Source organism: Branchiostoma floridae, chromosome 16 (assembly GCF_000003815.2).
Source record: "Branchiostoma floridae strain S238N-H82 chromosome 16, Bfl_VNyyK, whole genome shotgun sequence".
Classification (NCBI taxonomy): Eukaryota; Metazoa; Chordata; class Leptocardii; order Amphioxiformes; family Branchiostomatidae; genus Branchiostoma; species Branchiostoma floridae.
The window spans coordinates 9,743,168-9,761,165 of NC_049994.1; the positions used below are offsets into that span (position 1 = coordinate 9,743,168).

General features: G+C 38.6%; 1 protein-coding gene across 3 annotated transcripts in view; it reads right to left on the reverse strand.

Moving 5' to 3' along the window:
- Nucleotides 1-17,998, reverse strand: part of LOC118403184 (G patch domain-containing protein 8-like) — a 186,424-nt gene that overhangs the window by 111,780 nt on the left and 56,646 nt on the right. For all 3 annotated transcript variants that reach the window (XM_035801745.1, XM_035801748.1, XM_035801744.1), the window contains exon 2: nucleotides 690-767. In XM_035801745.1, coding sequence (XP_035657638.1) covers nucleotides 690-767 — 78 coding nt within the window. The remainder of the gene's footprint in view (nucleotides 1-689; nucleotides 768-17,998) is intronic.

Genomic DNA, 17,998 nt, shown 5'->3' on the forward strand with positions numbered 1-17,998 from the left:
CAAAGTTCATCATGACATAACTACTTACCCAACACCACAAATTACATGAAGGCACAAAAAATAGTCCATGTATTGTGCCCAAAGTTTTCAAAAACAGGGCACACTATGATGATTCATATTCAAAGCTGACACTGATATTGCATGCAAGATTGATGAAATACAGAGTCTGACATAGGTAACCAAAGAAGACTGTTTAGGAAATGGGTTACATTACTACAACCAGTGTAAACTCTTTACAAACTCTTAACTTCATGGCAAGACAATCAAAGAGTTGCAAAATGATTGTCACAGATATCAATTGGACAAGAATTGTTGTCAAAATAATCACAAATGGAAAAAGCAGATTAATACAAAGAAACCAAGGTACCTCACACTCCATATCTTGCTGGAAAAAAGTTATTTCTTACATACAAAATCATCACTTTAAATGTCTATACATCGCATGTATTACACATCAAAGTACAATCACAAAATGTAATTCAAAAATGTGTAGTACATGTAATTAGATGTCAGCTACATTGTTTGTATACCCACACCCTTTGGTCAAAGAGAGCAATGGAGCAAATCAGGTGGAAGAAATATTTAGAATCTGGAGCCTATAATGTGAAGTTAAACCTTAATTATGTAGAATAGAGTGATTATGAAGAATTTTTCAGAGAAAGAACAGAGCAGATTCCTTGGAATGTTACCTCAGGTATAGGCTGGAAGATGGAGGCCTGTTCCACATCATACTGTCCCTCTTCATACTGGTCAAAACTGTTCCCGCCCTGTAGTAACAATACCAGCAAACACTGTGAGCATTTTGTACATACATGTATGTTATTACCAACTGTAACATAGAAGATGTAGGTTCAAGTTGGTCAACCAAACATAACGTTAAAGACAATAAAAGAAAGAAACATTGGACTGTCAGGACTTACATGTACATGTACTTTAGTGCCTACCATGAATGACATATCAAACTGGAAAAACTGTACTAATAATAGTACGTATTGTACATCACTGGACAGGTGTAAACAGGATGTACAATGACATTCAAAATGTAAGACATATTTACATTTGCATTCTATATTCAACCTTATAGTCAAACATTTAAATTAAGAAGCAGAAGGAAATGAAAGCCTATACGTCGTGTAGATTGTACTACACATGTGGTAGCAGGAACAAGTGACTTCTACATGTTCGTTTCGAAGTTCCTAACAAGGACATTTTAGAAGCATCTAAAATGCAGTAGACATTAAAATGTATTGGACATGAATATTGTCTATTTTTAGATACCATGTATTTCATATATTTTGAGTCAATAGTTACTAATAGTTACATAACAAAATTACTTTGCTGTATTCGTAACTTTGCAAGTCAAATAAAATTGCCACAAGCTGCTTTGTGGCTTGCATATTCCACCGCGTACATGTTTTTCATTATCTCCATACTAAATAAAGATAACCTCCCAAAGGAACAATCTTCTCCAAGCCTCACAACTTTTCCGCTCTAAATTTGGAAATTAGTTTTCGCGTGTACTCGCACAAAGTGTCATGAACCCATCGCTTCAGAGCGCCTAGCGGGCATTTCTCCCCCCGGAGGCAATCGCATGCAATAAAATTGACTCCTACGAGGGATTACATCTCGGCTCACACGTTCGGTGCCGGCCCACACTTAGTGGTTGTAATTCCTCCCAGCATGTACTCATAAGCACTGACTACCTTGTAGCAGGAGAAATGGCTTTCTCTTTGATTTCTCTGACCACTCTTGGAATTCTGATGTAAGAGGAAGCTATCAGGGAATACTGAGCGGAAAACTACTTTGTACAAGAGTCTTTGGTGATGGTATCAAAGTTTACTCGTAAAAATGCTTTAGGAAGTGTGAGTTGGTGCATACCTGAAATGGACATAACGCAGTCATGTACATGGGTATCAAGTACTGAAGCATACAAGTTGTATCTAACAATTAAATAGCACCAATGACATTTGCTGCCAAGGACCTGATACAAATAGGTGTGCATACAGATGAACTTAATTATGTTAATTTCTTTAAAAAGTTAAGTTGGGCCTTAGTTCTATCAATCAACTCTTCATTTCCACTCACTATCTTTACTTTTTTATATCTTACTTAACTACATTCTACATAGTCAATGCTAAAACACATTCTTCTATAACATTACACATTACTTCATAGGATGAAAAATACTAATCATGACCTGATTTATTGTTGACCATCAAGATTTTAACTCAGTCTAGAAGAGCAGCTGCTGACTGTATCTTTCATTAACACAGAGCACATGTCAGCAGTTCCCTGGTAATAAACTGGCCAGTACAACTGCTACAATTGACGCCACCAGAATGGCCTCAATGGGAAACAGACAACGACCTTTGTATGAAGGTCATGTCAAGGTCAGGTCGTGGCGGCGGTGAAGCCTGGAGGATTTCTTTCCATACTGCACGTTTGAAGTTGTGCTAATAAACTTTGTTGGCATGTGATGTGTTATAGATATCTTTGTTGTAGCGGTACTATAATTTGATGGGCCATTCAAATAGATGCAGTCAGTCAGTCATAGATGCAACAGACAAAAAAATGGGTCAGGAAAAATCTTTGATCTTTCCATCATCAAGAAGATCATTTTGAATCATTTATAACATTTGAATGAATGTTCATCTGTAACAGTTATTGACATTATAATAAAGCTTGTTGGTAAGCACTTAACTGCTGAAAATTTGGAAATAGCTTTTAACAAATCTCTGTATTTTTTCTTATCAAATAAAAAACTCTATAATTTCTTATCAAATACGTTTGCATGTACTATGTTCCTGACATTCTCCAGAGTTGTACACTGTTATCAAAATCTGCAGGGCCATTTCTTGCCCTTCAAGTTTTTACTGCCCAACTCTGTCCGCAAGAATATTTGCTGACTACAGCACACTCGGTCGTTTGGAGGAGATTAAATGATCACCCGTACAGCAATAACAGCATATCAGTTTGGGGGAATATGGCTATCTTCCTTTCTGCTTCTAAGCAGAGGATCCCAGATGACTAAGTCTTTGATCCTTCCCCCTCTACCAATGACACGTCAGGTAATAAAATCCGTGCGTCGTAGGATTAACCGCCCGTGTGCGTTTCATACGGAATGATCGTGCTTCCTGGAGGGGATGTAAAAGCTTTATCCCAAATCTGCAGTTCTGCGGCGCGGGGAGATTTTATGAGAGACCTGCGACTGAGGTCTTCATGATGGACAGTCTGTACATGTATAAAAAGTTGAACACTTTGATAAAAAGTTTCTTGATGTCCGCTTCTGGTAGAGATTGCCAGTAACATCTACACTGTACATAGTAGTACAATCTTTATTGTACTGGTACACATTAAACTCCTTTAACCCGAGGTAGCTTTTTGGAACAAGATTTGTATCATGTACAAATTTAAACAAGGACTGTTCAGCTCCTGGTTCCTCCTACATTTAGTTGGTAACTCAAAGACAGCCTGTTTCAAAACTCAGTTTGGGTTGCACCTATTGTTCGGAAAGGTCGTAAAATGTGTGTCCTGTGTTCAAGGAGGTGCCTTGTGCATGTTAAAGGGAAAGGGCTCTCCTTGTAAAAAACTGTAACTAAAACGTAGAGGAAACTTGCTGCCCTACAAGTACACGTATATGTGCCACGAGTCTCTAAAAGGGTCTGAATTAACAAAGTCAATAGAAATACTTTCAAAGCAGAACTTTTCTCATATTCTTTTAACCATTCTTTTGTTCAAGACACTCCATTATTTGGAAACATTGTTCAGCAAACTCCAATTGCCAGAAGGTAATAGAATTCCAAAATCACCAGAGTTGGCACCTGCTACATTTTTGGATAGGGCTCTGTAACCTGTGAACATCCTTTCGAGTTCGCAGACTCATGGAGCTACCTATTTTCCTGCTCTGCAACGCAGCTACACAGATAATCTACATGTTGTTCTTTACCTGACTACCAGGTCTGGCAGTTAGGTCAATATATAACTGACAGTGTATATACTCTTCATACATATACATGTCCAGCATCTGCCCTTGCCAAAACCAGTAGATGGTGACCTTGAAGCAAACCCCATAGCGATACACTAATGTTCCATCTTCTAAAACATGTAACCTCCCAGTGGAGTTGTGTTTTACATCATAAAACAGGATTAAGTTTCTCCTGTGACCTATATGGGGATTACCCAGTCCGCATCTGCAACCATCACGGAGTTACTTACCAAAGCTAATAGCAATACTAGACCCATGAAATTTTAATGAGCATACAACATAATTGTGCACAGAGTAGACGCGAGATGATCTGGTATTAGCTTCAGTGTACAGAGTATTATTTTTCTGTGATGATAAAGCTAAGAGTATTAAGTAATACTATGAGGACATGGAAGTAGTTGGATGAATCCAGCTTTGATGATGTCGTTAAGATTACGATACAGAGAAATTAGTTCTTACTTAACTGATCATAGAAACAGATTCCAGACATGGTCTTTTATTTCCGAACATGTTATGATAGACAGTACTGCAAATAGAAGAATGTGCAACACTAGACTTTGGAAGGGAAAACAAAAAGACCTGTCACCCAAAGAACGTAAAGGATAGGAACAGCAAAGCCACACATGGCATGCCATCATACTACAGGAAAAGATGAAAATGATTCTGAACCAGTTAAGTTCACTGAACTTCTGAAGAGCTAATCGTCCACTGGTCGTGACAATATAGAATATGTGTGCAGTATGTACAAGTTTACTGTAACAGGGGAATTCTCCAAGCTGTAGCTTGCATGTGGGGTGAAAGACAACAGCCAGAATCAAAACTCAGCTTCTTGACCAGAGGCAGGGTCACTAACTATTTGGCTACTGAAGAAATTGTGGCCATTACTGGGAAAAATGGGAGTGAAAATTGCAGTGAGTCTACAATGTACATGTAGGAAGACAGCAATGCTTACTTATACAATTGTGATCTCTTTTGTAGTTTCCCATTGGTAGTGGTATGCTATTAAAAATGATTTATTAATTTAAGTGTACAGGAATTGCTGGGAGAAACTCATTGAAACAATGCCACCTTGTGATTTTGATGGAAACTACACGAAGCATAAAGATGAAGTTAAAAATCAACACCAAATGATGGTAAGAAATTTGGTAGTCTGAAACATCTCAATTTCTATGTACATGTGTAGACTGAACCCTAGATTGCTGGACTTATTAACTGAAGTAATTGTAATCAAATAACTTCATGAATATTTCAAGGGATATATATCCTTAGGGAAATGAACAACGTTTAAACCCATACTACTATACTATTAACAAACCAATGTACATGTATAGCTAAGGTGTTCAATCATGTAACTGAAACACTCCGCACTACAGTGAAATCAAGTAGCAGTGCCTCCTGATGATACTGAAATGAACTGCAGGGTACAAAACACAGGCATGATGTTGTGTAAATGACCAGCACACACACATACACTCACACACATATATAATAACATACATAAACATATATTTACACATATATATGTGCATACAATGTACATATGTATACATATATACATCTATGCAGCAAGGATAAGGTCAATACATTTTAGCTAACACCAAAACACTCTTCTCTACATTTAAGACAAAACCTGACATAAGCAACAAAGTATTGCACTGTAGTTGCCCCCTTGAAATTTACACTTGTCCAGGGAAATGGAAAGACAGTTAATTTTACTCAGCACTTAACATGTCATCTCTGGCCTGTTTACTGTCCCAATAACTAGTTTAATCTTATCTACTCTTCTTGCATTTCCGACATTACGTTTTAACTGATTTTTACGCCTTACGATAGCATCAGTCCTGCAATAAAAGTTCTAGCAAACTAGGTTTTATGACATATTGATCCGGGCAAAGCAAACGAAAACATTGGCCAGGTGGTCGGTTTATGCTTGCTTACAGGACACTGTAAATTTTAATATCGCAGTCAGTGATTTTAGCCTTTCAAAATAAAGGGAACAGTTTAAGGCATTTAATTTTTAAGACCAGGCGTGGGGAAAAATGTTCTCACTAGTGATCAGATGACTGCAGTCAAAATATGATAAAATATAAGCAGTTGAATAGTGACTGTCAAAATCGCTTGAATTAGGTCACAAGAATTACAGTGATGTCCTTGGTTTGCCATACCTTCAACACAACAATAACAGCTCCCCCTTGAGACAGTTGTGTGCTTTGCAGGTTCCACGAACCTTCACCAAACCCTGTTTTTCAGTTTCTTGAAATATCACTGTTAAATAGTATTTTTGCTCTGAAAATAAACACAGAGTGTCCTAAAAACTGTCTATTGACTACGAACCAAAGAAGTAAAATGGTATGGCCTTACAGTCTGTTTCCCATCATAGTCTTTGGTGCAATATTGAAGAGATGGCTCCCATTGATAAGTTTGTTAATATTTCATGCATCTTCAATCCCATGTTAATATTTCAGAACCACCCTGATTGCGTGTGGTGACGGCAACCTATGTATGGGTAAGGTTATGATTTATAACATTGAGTTGAAAAAAATGCACACACCATACCATTCAAAACTGCATTGTAACAATATACCCAAATTGTTAGATGGCTCTAACTTCTGAATCACATGGTTGACAATTTGAAGCCCAAACAAGCCGTTTGAACAAAGTCTTCTTCGTTATACAACCTTCTTTAATTCTTCAGTAAATGTTTTGACAACCATCTGTCGCCTTCATCAGTACAAAATGGAACAAAATTAATACTATCCGCGTTATATGAAATGTTTCATTTTGTACAGATGAAGGTGATGGATGGTTTTACTGAAGAATTAAAGATGGCTGTGTAAAGAAGAAGACTGTGCTCAATTGATCTACCAACCTGATGAAACTACATTGTATTTACGAACAAACAAGGCATTGTTCCAAATCCTGATTTGCAGTTACCGTAGCTTAACATTCGTATACATGTACAAAATGTATCTATACCACTCAAATACTTCACTTCTGCCAAGCGCAATATGTGTTTCACAATACAGAGCCAGGATTCCATTAGCTTGACAAACTAACATATCAAATATTTTCTGCAAGTTACAGATTATAACAGGTGCATGTTTTGGACCATGGCAGAACAATTAACTGTGCTAACGATGGATGAACATAATCATCATCAACTAACTGTAAAAACACAAATTTTCATCAAACTGATGTAGAGTTTAGATACAAATGTACCAAACCATACAATAGAACATTGTACAAAACAGGTTGCCTCATGTTATTCTAATCATTCCAGTAACATTTAATCCATGATTACTTCACCTTACTGAGGTTTTACCCCCCCACACAAGGCCTAGGCAGATTGTGGATAAGCCATAAGACAAATTGAACTCCTTTTGCCCGAAGCCTTAATATCCGGTATTCTCGGAGGGGCCCAGACTAAGTCGGAGCTGACGAAGATCAATACATCAGGAGTAACAACTTCAGGCAAAACAAGAACCTGGAAATGATTGCTGCAAACTTTCTCTTGTATAAGGACTAATTAGAATAGTTGGGTACTATAGAGTTTTCCGTGTGAAAAATATAATTGGTAAATTTAAAAGTGGAGTGATGATAATATTTTGGTGCTTAGTCATACTAGTATGAGGGAGAGGGATTGTTTTCCAGTAACTGTTCTTATGATGATTTTTATCAGAATTGATCTAAAAATCTCGAAATATCTCCTTGTTAAACTTTAAGAGTACCAGTATGCAAATACATGTGTATACAACATGTATGTAAGTAAGAATTCTTCTTGTAACAAAACAACAAAATTATGTATCATATTTATTGCCCTTCTTCCTCTGATATTCTGAAATTTTCTGTACACTACAAGTTAGAAATTTAGATTTAGAAAGTTAATGAACAAGAAATATTCTGCACCACCTGCTTCACTTAGACATTATATTACCCCTAGAAAATGACTACTTGATGTGGGTATAAAAAATGACATTAATTTGTTACCGGCAGAGCTCATTTGTCAGATGCTGACAGATGCTCTAGGGCGAAGGAGAGAAAAGAGAGACTGTAATTTTCTGGTCCGCAATTAATCATGGATGACATTTTGGCAACGTCAACAACTTTTCTACCCGGAAGGCTTGAGATTACGGATGACTTACAGTGCCAAAAAAATTAAGGAAACTGCAGAAGAGATTTGGTTTGGCTAGCTTTCAGAATTTGAATGGAAATACAGCGTACCATCAGTTGTAATTATGATAATAATTAAAGACAACCAAAACAGGAAATTGGTGCCAAAAGAATCAATTCCACCAATCAATTTGCAGCTTGCTAGTAGAATAAATTATGCCATTTTTTTCAGCTCAAGGACTTCAATACAATCATCTAAAGAACAAAATTTGATAAGTTGAATTTGAAAGAAAAACAGTCACACGTCGAAATTTCAAAAACCAGATTCATCCTTGGCGTCACTGAAATCAGGCGAAGCTAGATCTGTAGACTCTGTCATCCAATAACAGCTATTCTCTCCAAGCCTTTGATGAACGAGGACAGGTTAACCCTTCCCATCCTTTCCTCCGTTGTTCCCAACAGATTATCTTTGATAACAAGAAAACAGAAGCCCCTCCATTCTCCACCTCTGACACCTGCGGGTGACCCAACGGATACCTCCCACCGATCGCGCCTCCCTGTTGGCATGTACATAACACCCGTCAGACTTATCCCATTGATCCAACAGATACTTTCAGTAACTAAGAGCTTCTCAGCGCAAATCCGGGGCAATTTGCAGCAGGCTACGCTCTTCTTTGTGTCTGACAAGTCGGGTTATATCAGGTCATCTATCACCACTCCAGTAGGACCCACCGCAGGGACGACGAGATTAAACTGTGTCTGTTGGATGAGTTTACGATCGACAGTGCGTAATTACTTTTCGGCAAGCGTCCAGAGAATCTTTGAGAGGATGAAGAGGGGTGTTAACTTTGGGAATGTATCAAACTTAAATGAATCCAAGGACAACGACTCACCACAGAAATATTCTCGTAGGGAATACCGTGGGTGTATCACTAGGTACGATCTCTGAGAGGATAAATCTAACACAAGACCTAAAGAGATCAAGGCCACAGGGGCTTGATTTGATCCTTCTTTTTTGTCAGCCAAAGATAAGCCTCTCAAAAAACCAATGGACATCAAAGCACTGCATGATGGTCTTTTCACCTTAGCCTGGAGGAGTTTGGATGTGGCTTCAGTGAGAAAAAACCTTAAGTTTGAACCTCAAAACATTCTGAGTGGAAAACATAAGCATTAACTTTGTTTCTGCACATTGGAGAATATGACAAGATAGGCGACTGTTCTGAAAAGTTGAATCAGAACAGTAATATAAATAAAAATGTGTGATCTTTTGGCAGGGTCACACTTCCAAACCTGAACAAAAAATGAAATAGCCTATCAAGAAATATACACATGATGCTCAGGACTGTTTTTCTTTAGGTTTTGAGTCAAAATTTATCTTTCATATCATACCTGGCTGTCTGTTTGCCTATGTGACCTTGGCATTACCATTACTAGGACATTTTCATACAGTAAAACAGCCTTTCCTTGTCCTGTCCTTGGTGCTGAAACCTGGATTTTCTGTAAATGTCTCAAGGCTAAGCAGATACCTTGTCCTTGCTCAAAATAGAAACATGCAACTTGCAATTCACACATGGTTTTCAGAATTTGCATGTAAAACATTCTGAACATACAATTTTGAATGTAGAAAATATTATGGACATGTGTCCAGACACAGGTCCAGAGGTGAGTTCAGATGCTGGTATAGATGATGATCCAAACATATATTGTACGGATTTTCAAACTTGTACGCAAAACATGTAATTTCGCATGAAACCAACAAAAAGTATTTTGAGCATCATTGTTGTACGCTGGGCAAGTTATCACAACCCGGGACATCAACTCCCCCCCCCCACGTCACCACTTGCGGGGTTATCTGGGGGTAGTGATGATGATGATGATGATGACAGAGTGAAGTCAAGTTTATTGCACAATGATTGCAACAGGTACAATGTATGGCAAACAACATGTATCATTAACATGTATCACAAACTATCTACATAATTTAGTGTACTAATCTAACATCATTACTTAATACGCAATATGGTGGCACAGTGCATTTCACATTGCTATGGCACGACTTCACATGATCCCAACGGTGTGTTTGTAACCACTTTACATCCAAAGTCTCCAGACTTCAGCAGCAAATTACCACGGCTCCAGCAAGCCTCAGGGGCTCCTCACAGAGTGATAACAACAGGCTTTTACCCATCCCCACCTGATGTAACCTGGAAGGACCAACCTCGTGTTCCTGTGACAGTCCCATAAATCACAACACCTTTGATGCTGGGGCAATTATAGGCTTGCCATGAACAAACACCACACAACAGTTGGTCTAAATTAATGAGGAAAGTTTGGTACGAGTTTTATGGAAATAAAGAAAAGCATATCAAAATCTTATGATAAGCATTTCAGAAAAACCAAGTCACGAAATTGGTAACAGAAAATGCCATGCACAATTGATGATACAAGCAATGGGAAATACTTGGTAAGAATTTAATTATGATATTTATAATTACGTTATATATACTAACACTCAATACATGTAAAAGATAGAACCCAATAATATAAAGCTACTGGCAGTATGGAATTTCCCATATACACTTTACAATATATGCTTGAAAGAAAATATATTCTAGTATTCAAACTAGAAAAGCAATTTTTTGTTGCAAAAATGCAAACAGAATGTTTTCCCTATAGCCCTTTGGCAAGCTAACTTCAATACAATACCATTAGGCTCCGATAGCATTGCAAGTAAAACAAAGACAATTGCATCTACTTGGTTGGGGGAACAGATCATTAGGATAATCATACTATACCATTAGTCTTGTCCAAAAGTTTAGTGTACTAGATTAGAAAAATGCTCATATTCACAATATACAGATAACATCCTTAACCAGTTCTTAGCTCTGATTGGTCCATGGTAGATCTAAGCTCTGATTTGCTCCTGACAGAAGAATAAGAAAGTAGAACACACAAGCAAAAACAATATGTATTCTCCACTAGCGGGAAAATAACTGATAAAGTATGCCATTGTATTAAAGCAAGAGTTATAGCCTTTCTCACCATTTTGACAAGCTTCAGCAACAAGTGCGTTACGTAGGAGCCAACTTAAGGACAAAAGAATGCCATACAAACGACCCAGTGCTTTTTAGCATGCCTGTGGGGTTTCTGACTTTATCAAATGATGCATGGTTCTTTCACCACTGACCTAATTGAGAATTGATTTTTACTCTGTACTTAAGTGACGGATGGGCAAATCAACTGCTGTAAATCAGTTGCTAATGGCACTAATTTTCACAACAGTTCATTTCACTTTTCCCCACAGTCACAGCTCAAGGTATAAATCTCATCAATTTATTGATGCTTTCTTCGGCAGATGCAGTTATTAGAATAATCAGAATACTGTGAAGGATACTTCAGTAGAAAACACAAGCTGAAAGAAAAGTTAACTTTCTGCATACAAAAAATTGTACAATTTCAACTCCCACCCTAACCCAAAATTGAACTTTTCTTGGTACAATTCTTAAAATAAAAAAGTTTTTACACCTACAAAAGAGAAGGGTCATTTACAAAACTTCAATTTGAACATTTCCTCAACATCATACTAGTTCCATTTTGGGATTTTACAAATCAAAATGATTCACTCATACTATCAAACCGTCCCTGTAACGGACTAAATGGTTTTCAGTCTTCCTAAAACTGATCAAAAGAAAGGTTACCTACTCCAGAGGATACAGAAGTGCTGCTGTTGGGAGATGCATTGGTATTTGAGTATATGGGGTCATTTCATTTCACAAAATTTAAAGACAAAGTCAAAGAGAACTGACATTTCCTGGTATAGGACAAAAGAAAGGTCTTGATCGAGAAAAAAATGTCAAGCAATTTGAGTCCTCGAATGTGGAAATGTCTTATCCCCAGAACTATCCCAATCTTATTCATCCAGAATATCAGAGGACTTCTTTTTAAGTATCTGACATTTAAAACAATCACACGGCTGAACTGTAATGGCAGTTAAAGAAGTATGCGGCGATGTAGTGGTTAGCAATACCACTGATAGACCATAAGATTAGAAAGATAAAGGCATTTGTAGCTCCTTCGTTGATATACATATCATGTAAATCGTACCATACATTTATATAGCAGGGCTCGAAATACTTAGTGGTGCAGGTAACACTGAAAATTACCTGCATCAGACAAATTTTACCTGCACCACTCTGAATTTAGGAAGTATGGAACATGCTAAAATTGTTCAGGAACCATTGCTATTTTTTTCTTTTATACTTTATAGCTGGTAACAGTCAATGCAGCTAATAACAATCCATATACACCTACATCATAAGGACATCTATAAAACCCAGTACATGGACCAGTGCAGGTAAGGTGCAGGCAAACACCAGAAATACCTGCACAGCTCCAATTTTACCTGCACTAACCTGCATATACCAGCACTAACCTGCATTTGAGCCCTTTCAATCATGTGACCACAGTTGTATTCTAGTACATAACATGAATAAAGTCATGAAAACGCAACAAAATCTGCCTTTCTTGATATGACAACAATCATTAGATCACGGCACGTCAAAATTCAGTACCGGAAATTAGATCAACGCACTTCTTCATTGATTTGTTCCAGCAGCTCTGCTTTTGTTCTGATGGCACCAATAGATGCCAGGCTTTGAAGCTCCAGGAGAATCCTATAATCACTCCTGATTACTGAGACTGATCAATGGCTGGCATATTTACAATCATGAAGAAACATGCCAGTAATGCTACTGGTAATACACGCTCTGGTAAAAATGCATATATCACATAGATACTATGATGTCTATGTTAATGTAGTACTGTAAATGCAGAAATGTTCGAGGTGGTTTTAGGTCTGCAGTGGCCACCGCAAAGTTAAATCACCACGAACATTTTTCCATGGCAGTAAGAGACTACAGTGCATGGTGCTACCACGAACTTTTAACTTTATACCGAACTTTATAACAGTCATTTTCCCGCTACTGCAAAATTAAATCTCTGCAAACTTGAATGCATTTACAGTATCAAGTTTTTATACATCTTTTACCATTGCCTTAGCAATGTAAGGGGGATGCTATTGCCTTTCAGCTGTAATTACCAGAAACATTGATTCAACCTGATCCTAAAATCGAAGTTGATGAGAGAGAAGAAATTAGCCTTGTACCCTCTTAATGAGGACCCGGTGCATGTACCATGTAACTTGATACACTCTGATATCAAAGCAGAAATCGAAATACTTTTCCAGCCATGGCTGCAACCCTGGCAACCAAGGTAAGAATCTATGTTGTCTAGGCTGTTACATGTAACAGTGATTTGAGTATTTTTGTTGGGTTGTTTACTTGAAGCTCTATTTATTGAACAGCGCAGAAACAGGCACTTTCCACTAAGGATAAGAGGGAGGAAATAAGGATCATACAAAATATAACGAAGATACGGATTACAAGATTGAAGTCCATATAAATCAATAAATATTTCAAAACATTTGACATTCTTCCACCAAATTTCTGGCGTCCTGTACTACACATATATACCCTATATAAACTATTGCTAGTAATTGTAATGTGAGATATGTGAAATAAGTGGTATCACTTCGATTTTGAGTCATTTATGGGAAAGTTGAACAACACAAAAGTTTCAGCACCAAGGGCAGACCAAGCTGATAATCTGGGGAATGACATAGGGTGAACAGTTGAAAAACTGGAAGATTTATCACACCATTGTGGCTTAACAACTTCCTATGAGATCATCGAAGAGGTCAACTGATAGACGTACAGTCTCTTTTGTGTAGACTCAGTGGAACCTTGACTGCCATTATTGAAAAATATGCAGATTTTATCCACAGTGCTTCTGGCATGGTGCTCCCTTGCTGCTCCCCAACTTTGTCTCACCATAGCAGCTGAGATGATTACAGCAATCTCCTGATCTATGCCTGCGGGGAGAGTACAGAAGCCTCCCTGCATATAATATCCTTATCTACGTCAAGTAAAGGAGGACAGTAGGTTCTGTTGTGCAGAAGGATTTACGGTTGCACTTAGTAGGAACTGGGTACTAAATACAGGAATGCGGTTTGGCGGTCTTACAGCACTAGCATATTTTGAATCTACCCCAAAGGAGTGTCTTTTATGTCTTTGCGTCTGATGGTGTATGTTGTTCGTGTGGCTGTTTCTATGCCATACATCCTACATGCTGCTGCTGTGATTTATCCACTAGCTGTGTTGTTTCGGTCATGTACATGTATCATATTCACTTTACAGTTCATTGTTTTCTTTGTAAGGCCATGTCGATCTGATCATATGGATAACATGCACACATCCTGGCACTCACTACATGTACAGTCAAACCTGTATTAGGGGCCACCTCTACAGAGGGGCCACCTGCCCATAGTGGCCACTTTTTGTCGGTCCCTTGGGTATTTTATCTACAAGTTGCCACCTCTATACAGAGGCCACCTGTCTATAGTGGCCACATTTGTCCGGTCCCTTGAGTGGCCACTATAGACAGGTTTGACTGTACTCACAAAAAGCAACACTGGCAACAACATCATCAAATGTGTTATTCCTAGCTAAGGAAAAATACTGTGCTGCATGAGTATGTACATATAAGTTATAGTCCAACATGTACTCCTTAGCAAAAAGACATCTGGCTCATTTTTCAATTTCAGAAGTGCCTGCCTTACTGCTATTTTGAATATGTTGCATAGCAACACATCATAAATGTGCCTCTATAAATTTTATCACTGAAAGAGACATTGAAGTAATTTCTCTCGTGAGCAATAACACTACCTCAACGTTGCAATCATGTCGTATTTATTGTGCAGCTGCAGTAACAGTTATTTATGTGATACATACATGGTGTGTTTTACTATGTGTTTTGATCGTACATAGCAATATTCCAGGACCAGATTACAAAATGAGAGATATCAAATTGTGTATAAAGGGGCAGGCCAGGAAGTTTCATGGGAGGTTATTGTCAAAATGTTGATTGTCTTTGTTTCTGTTTTTTTTTTTGCTTGTGACAAGCTCTGAAAACTAGTATAATGTACACATACAGCGGCGATCGCGTCATAGTTAACACCCGTCAGCGTCAGTGACGCGTCAGAAATCGTCAGTGACGCGTCAGTAATCGTCAGTGACTGGTCAGAAACCGTCAGACATCGTCAGATGCCCGTCAGAATTCGTCAGAGTCAAACGCTGACCAGTCAGCGTCAGCGTTAATGATATGTATGAGATGGGGTCAGGTTTCATGTTTATTTTGTACCCCGACAAGACAATAGCAATTTTGTCACCTCCTAGTGTGCGAGTTTTCGTTGCGATGTTGCGGCAGGTCGTTGACCCCCGAAATACGCAGCTTACATGTAGGTGATATGCTGCGCGCTTCTGGGAGGGGAAAGTTGCTCTTCTGAACAGCTTAAATACACACATAAGACTAAAAGGAGTTGGCAATGATTAGATCATTAGAGTATGAGTCATTTTTGTTGAAGATTGATTGCTAAAAAAAAAATTCAGTGTTGTCTTCTCGAACCGACTGTGGCCATGTTGTTTATCACGTTGTTATTTGGGCTCTAACCGCTCGACCGATCTGAGACTGGGTGGGACTTATATACGGACTTTCAGTGCTTTAGCGATTCATTTGTTAGATCGTTATTTTCTACTGGTTTCATTTGATAAATGTAAGAAAATGGCATCGTGGTCGAGAATGACACCGGGGAAATCGTCTGACACGGCCGGGTACAATCGACATTTTGATCATGCAAAATTTCCAGGTACGGGTGAAGAAAAGCCGGCCTGAGAAACCAATTGTTATATTCCTTAGCAGATAAATGACAGCTTTTATCGAGATCGATTCTTGTCTTGCACTTGTCGGCAAATACGAATATTTTTTGTCTTGCTTCAAAAACTCGCACTTCGACGGGAAACACGAGAAGTTTCCAATTTCCCGAGCCGAAACAGTCCGTGCGATTAGAAAAACAGCTCACAAAACTGCGATCTACGTAGTAGCTAAGTGAATACTCGTATATGATTGTAACGCAGTTTAAAGAGCTAGCAATGATATCCGATGTTACAAAACTGTGTCAGCGTTTTTATGTATCCACGGAACAAAGAAAAAAACGGCAAAATGTAAAGCAAAGCACATGTTAATTAAATGTTGGACCCGAACGTACCTTACGTGTAAACAAACATGAATGCTAGCGGTACAACTTTTCTGCGGGTTCAAACTACGATTTACTAAGCCGAAGATTTAACTAAAATTTGTGCACTGTAACAAAAACAGCGAGAATCGTTTGGGATCTGGATGAAACTGAACTATAGATTATACGATTTGATACATCGGCTTCTGATCGCGCGCGAAACAGCAGCTCCGAGGACGGCCACTACAAATATACACTCTCCCACGATGCGCGATCTTGATTGACAGATCGCGGTTGTTTGAAGATCGTGCCGCCCGCGCCGGACTGTCTGAAACTTTGCAGGACGCTAATTCAATCATTTTTGACAGCCAATCAGCAAAGAGAAAAACTGACAGCAAAAATAACTTGATACTTGTCTATAAATGAGGTTCTGTCGTTCGAAGAACAACGAAACATGGCTCGCAAAAAATAAACGAAAGACTTGCAGTTCGAAATCTAAAGACCGGTAAGACGGACAATTTGTGGCAACCAGGAACCGGGATAAATCTAAAAGAGGGACGGGCCCATGCAGAAATAAATGTTTTGTCCACCAGCCGTGTCCGCCGAAACATTGAATGAGCCAACTGTCTCTTTCTGTCAAATTTATGCATGATCAACATATACGATGCTTTATTTAGTACATTACTTGTGCTCGCAATTATGAGGGTAACGAATTTCTGTTTAGGCTCTGGAAACTACAAGGGCGTGTTTCCCGCCGACGTGCGAGTTTTCGCGGGTGATTACAGGGGATTGTTGTAAACAAAACAAAACATTATCGTGTTTGGCGGTAAGTGGAAGACAAGAATTGATCCGGTAAAATCTCTTGTTATTAATTAATGTTTTGAGTAGAGTTACTACTATATGGTTCCTCAAGGCGGATTTATTAAATCCTTAGACTTTTGAGTCCATGGTAAACGTGTACAATACATTTTACCGCCATATTAAAGATCACCGTAATTACGATAAGTTGATTATCAATTAGACATCATTTATAGCTACTTTTGTATGCTAGAAATTTAGGTTTTCGTCCGCCGGCTTTTTCCTGGAAACACTGCTGCTCGTACTGTCGAGGGCGCAACTAAGCATGAAGACCTACCTGTTCCCCAGGGAGCTCTTGGGTCGGAACATCGCCATCGGACATTCCTGCTCATCGGACAGTCGACCAGGGCATATTCCAACCATACGCCACGGCATATATTCAACCTTATGTGTTTTTGAATCTATTCATTAAGTGTCTTTTGTCTGATATCAGTTCAAAAGTTCTGTTACGGCCCCCGTCTGCACGGTACTGAGTTCCACTTTGTTTAACGGTAGCTAGGCTAGAAAAGTAGGATTCAGGTCACCATCCGCCGGCTTCCTTGGCACTTGTCGAGGTTGCAACTCAGCCAAGACCTACCTGTTCCTGGCGGAGCTCTCGGGACAGAACATCGCTGACGGGCAGTCGACCGACGAAACCATACTCCAGGGCATATATTCAACCTTATGTGTTTTTTAATCTATTTGTTGTGTTTTGTCTGCTGTTAGTTCAAAAGTTCTGTTGGATTAACTAACATTGGTTCTATTTCTAATATGGATAAAGGGATTCGGGTTTCCATCCGTTTAATAGCTTCCTTGGCACAATGATGATCGTTGAGAAATCTTACGTGTGTGCAACTTATGTACGCTTCATCATAACATATAACGTTTAAAACCTGGAAGGTAAGTTTATACCAGGTTTTCCATCATCATTCTGCTGC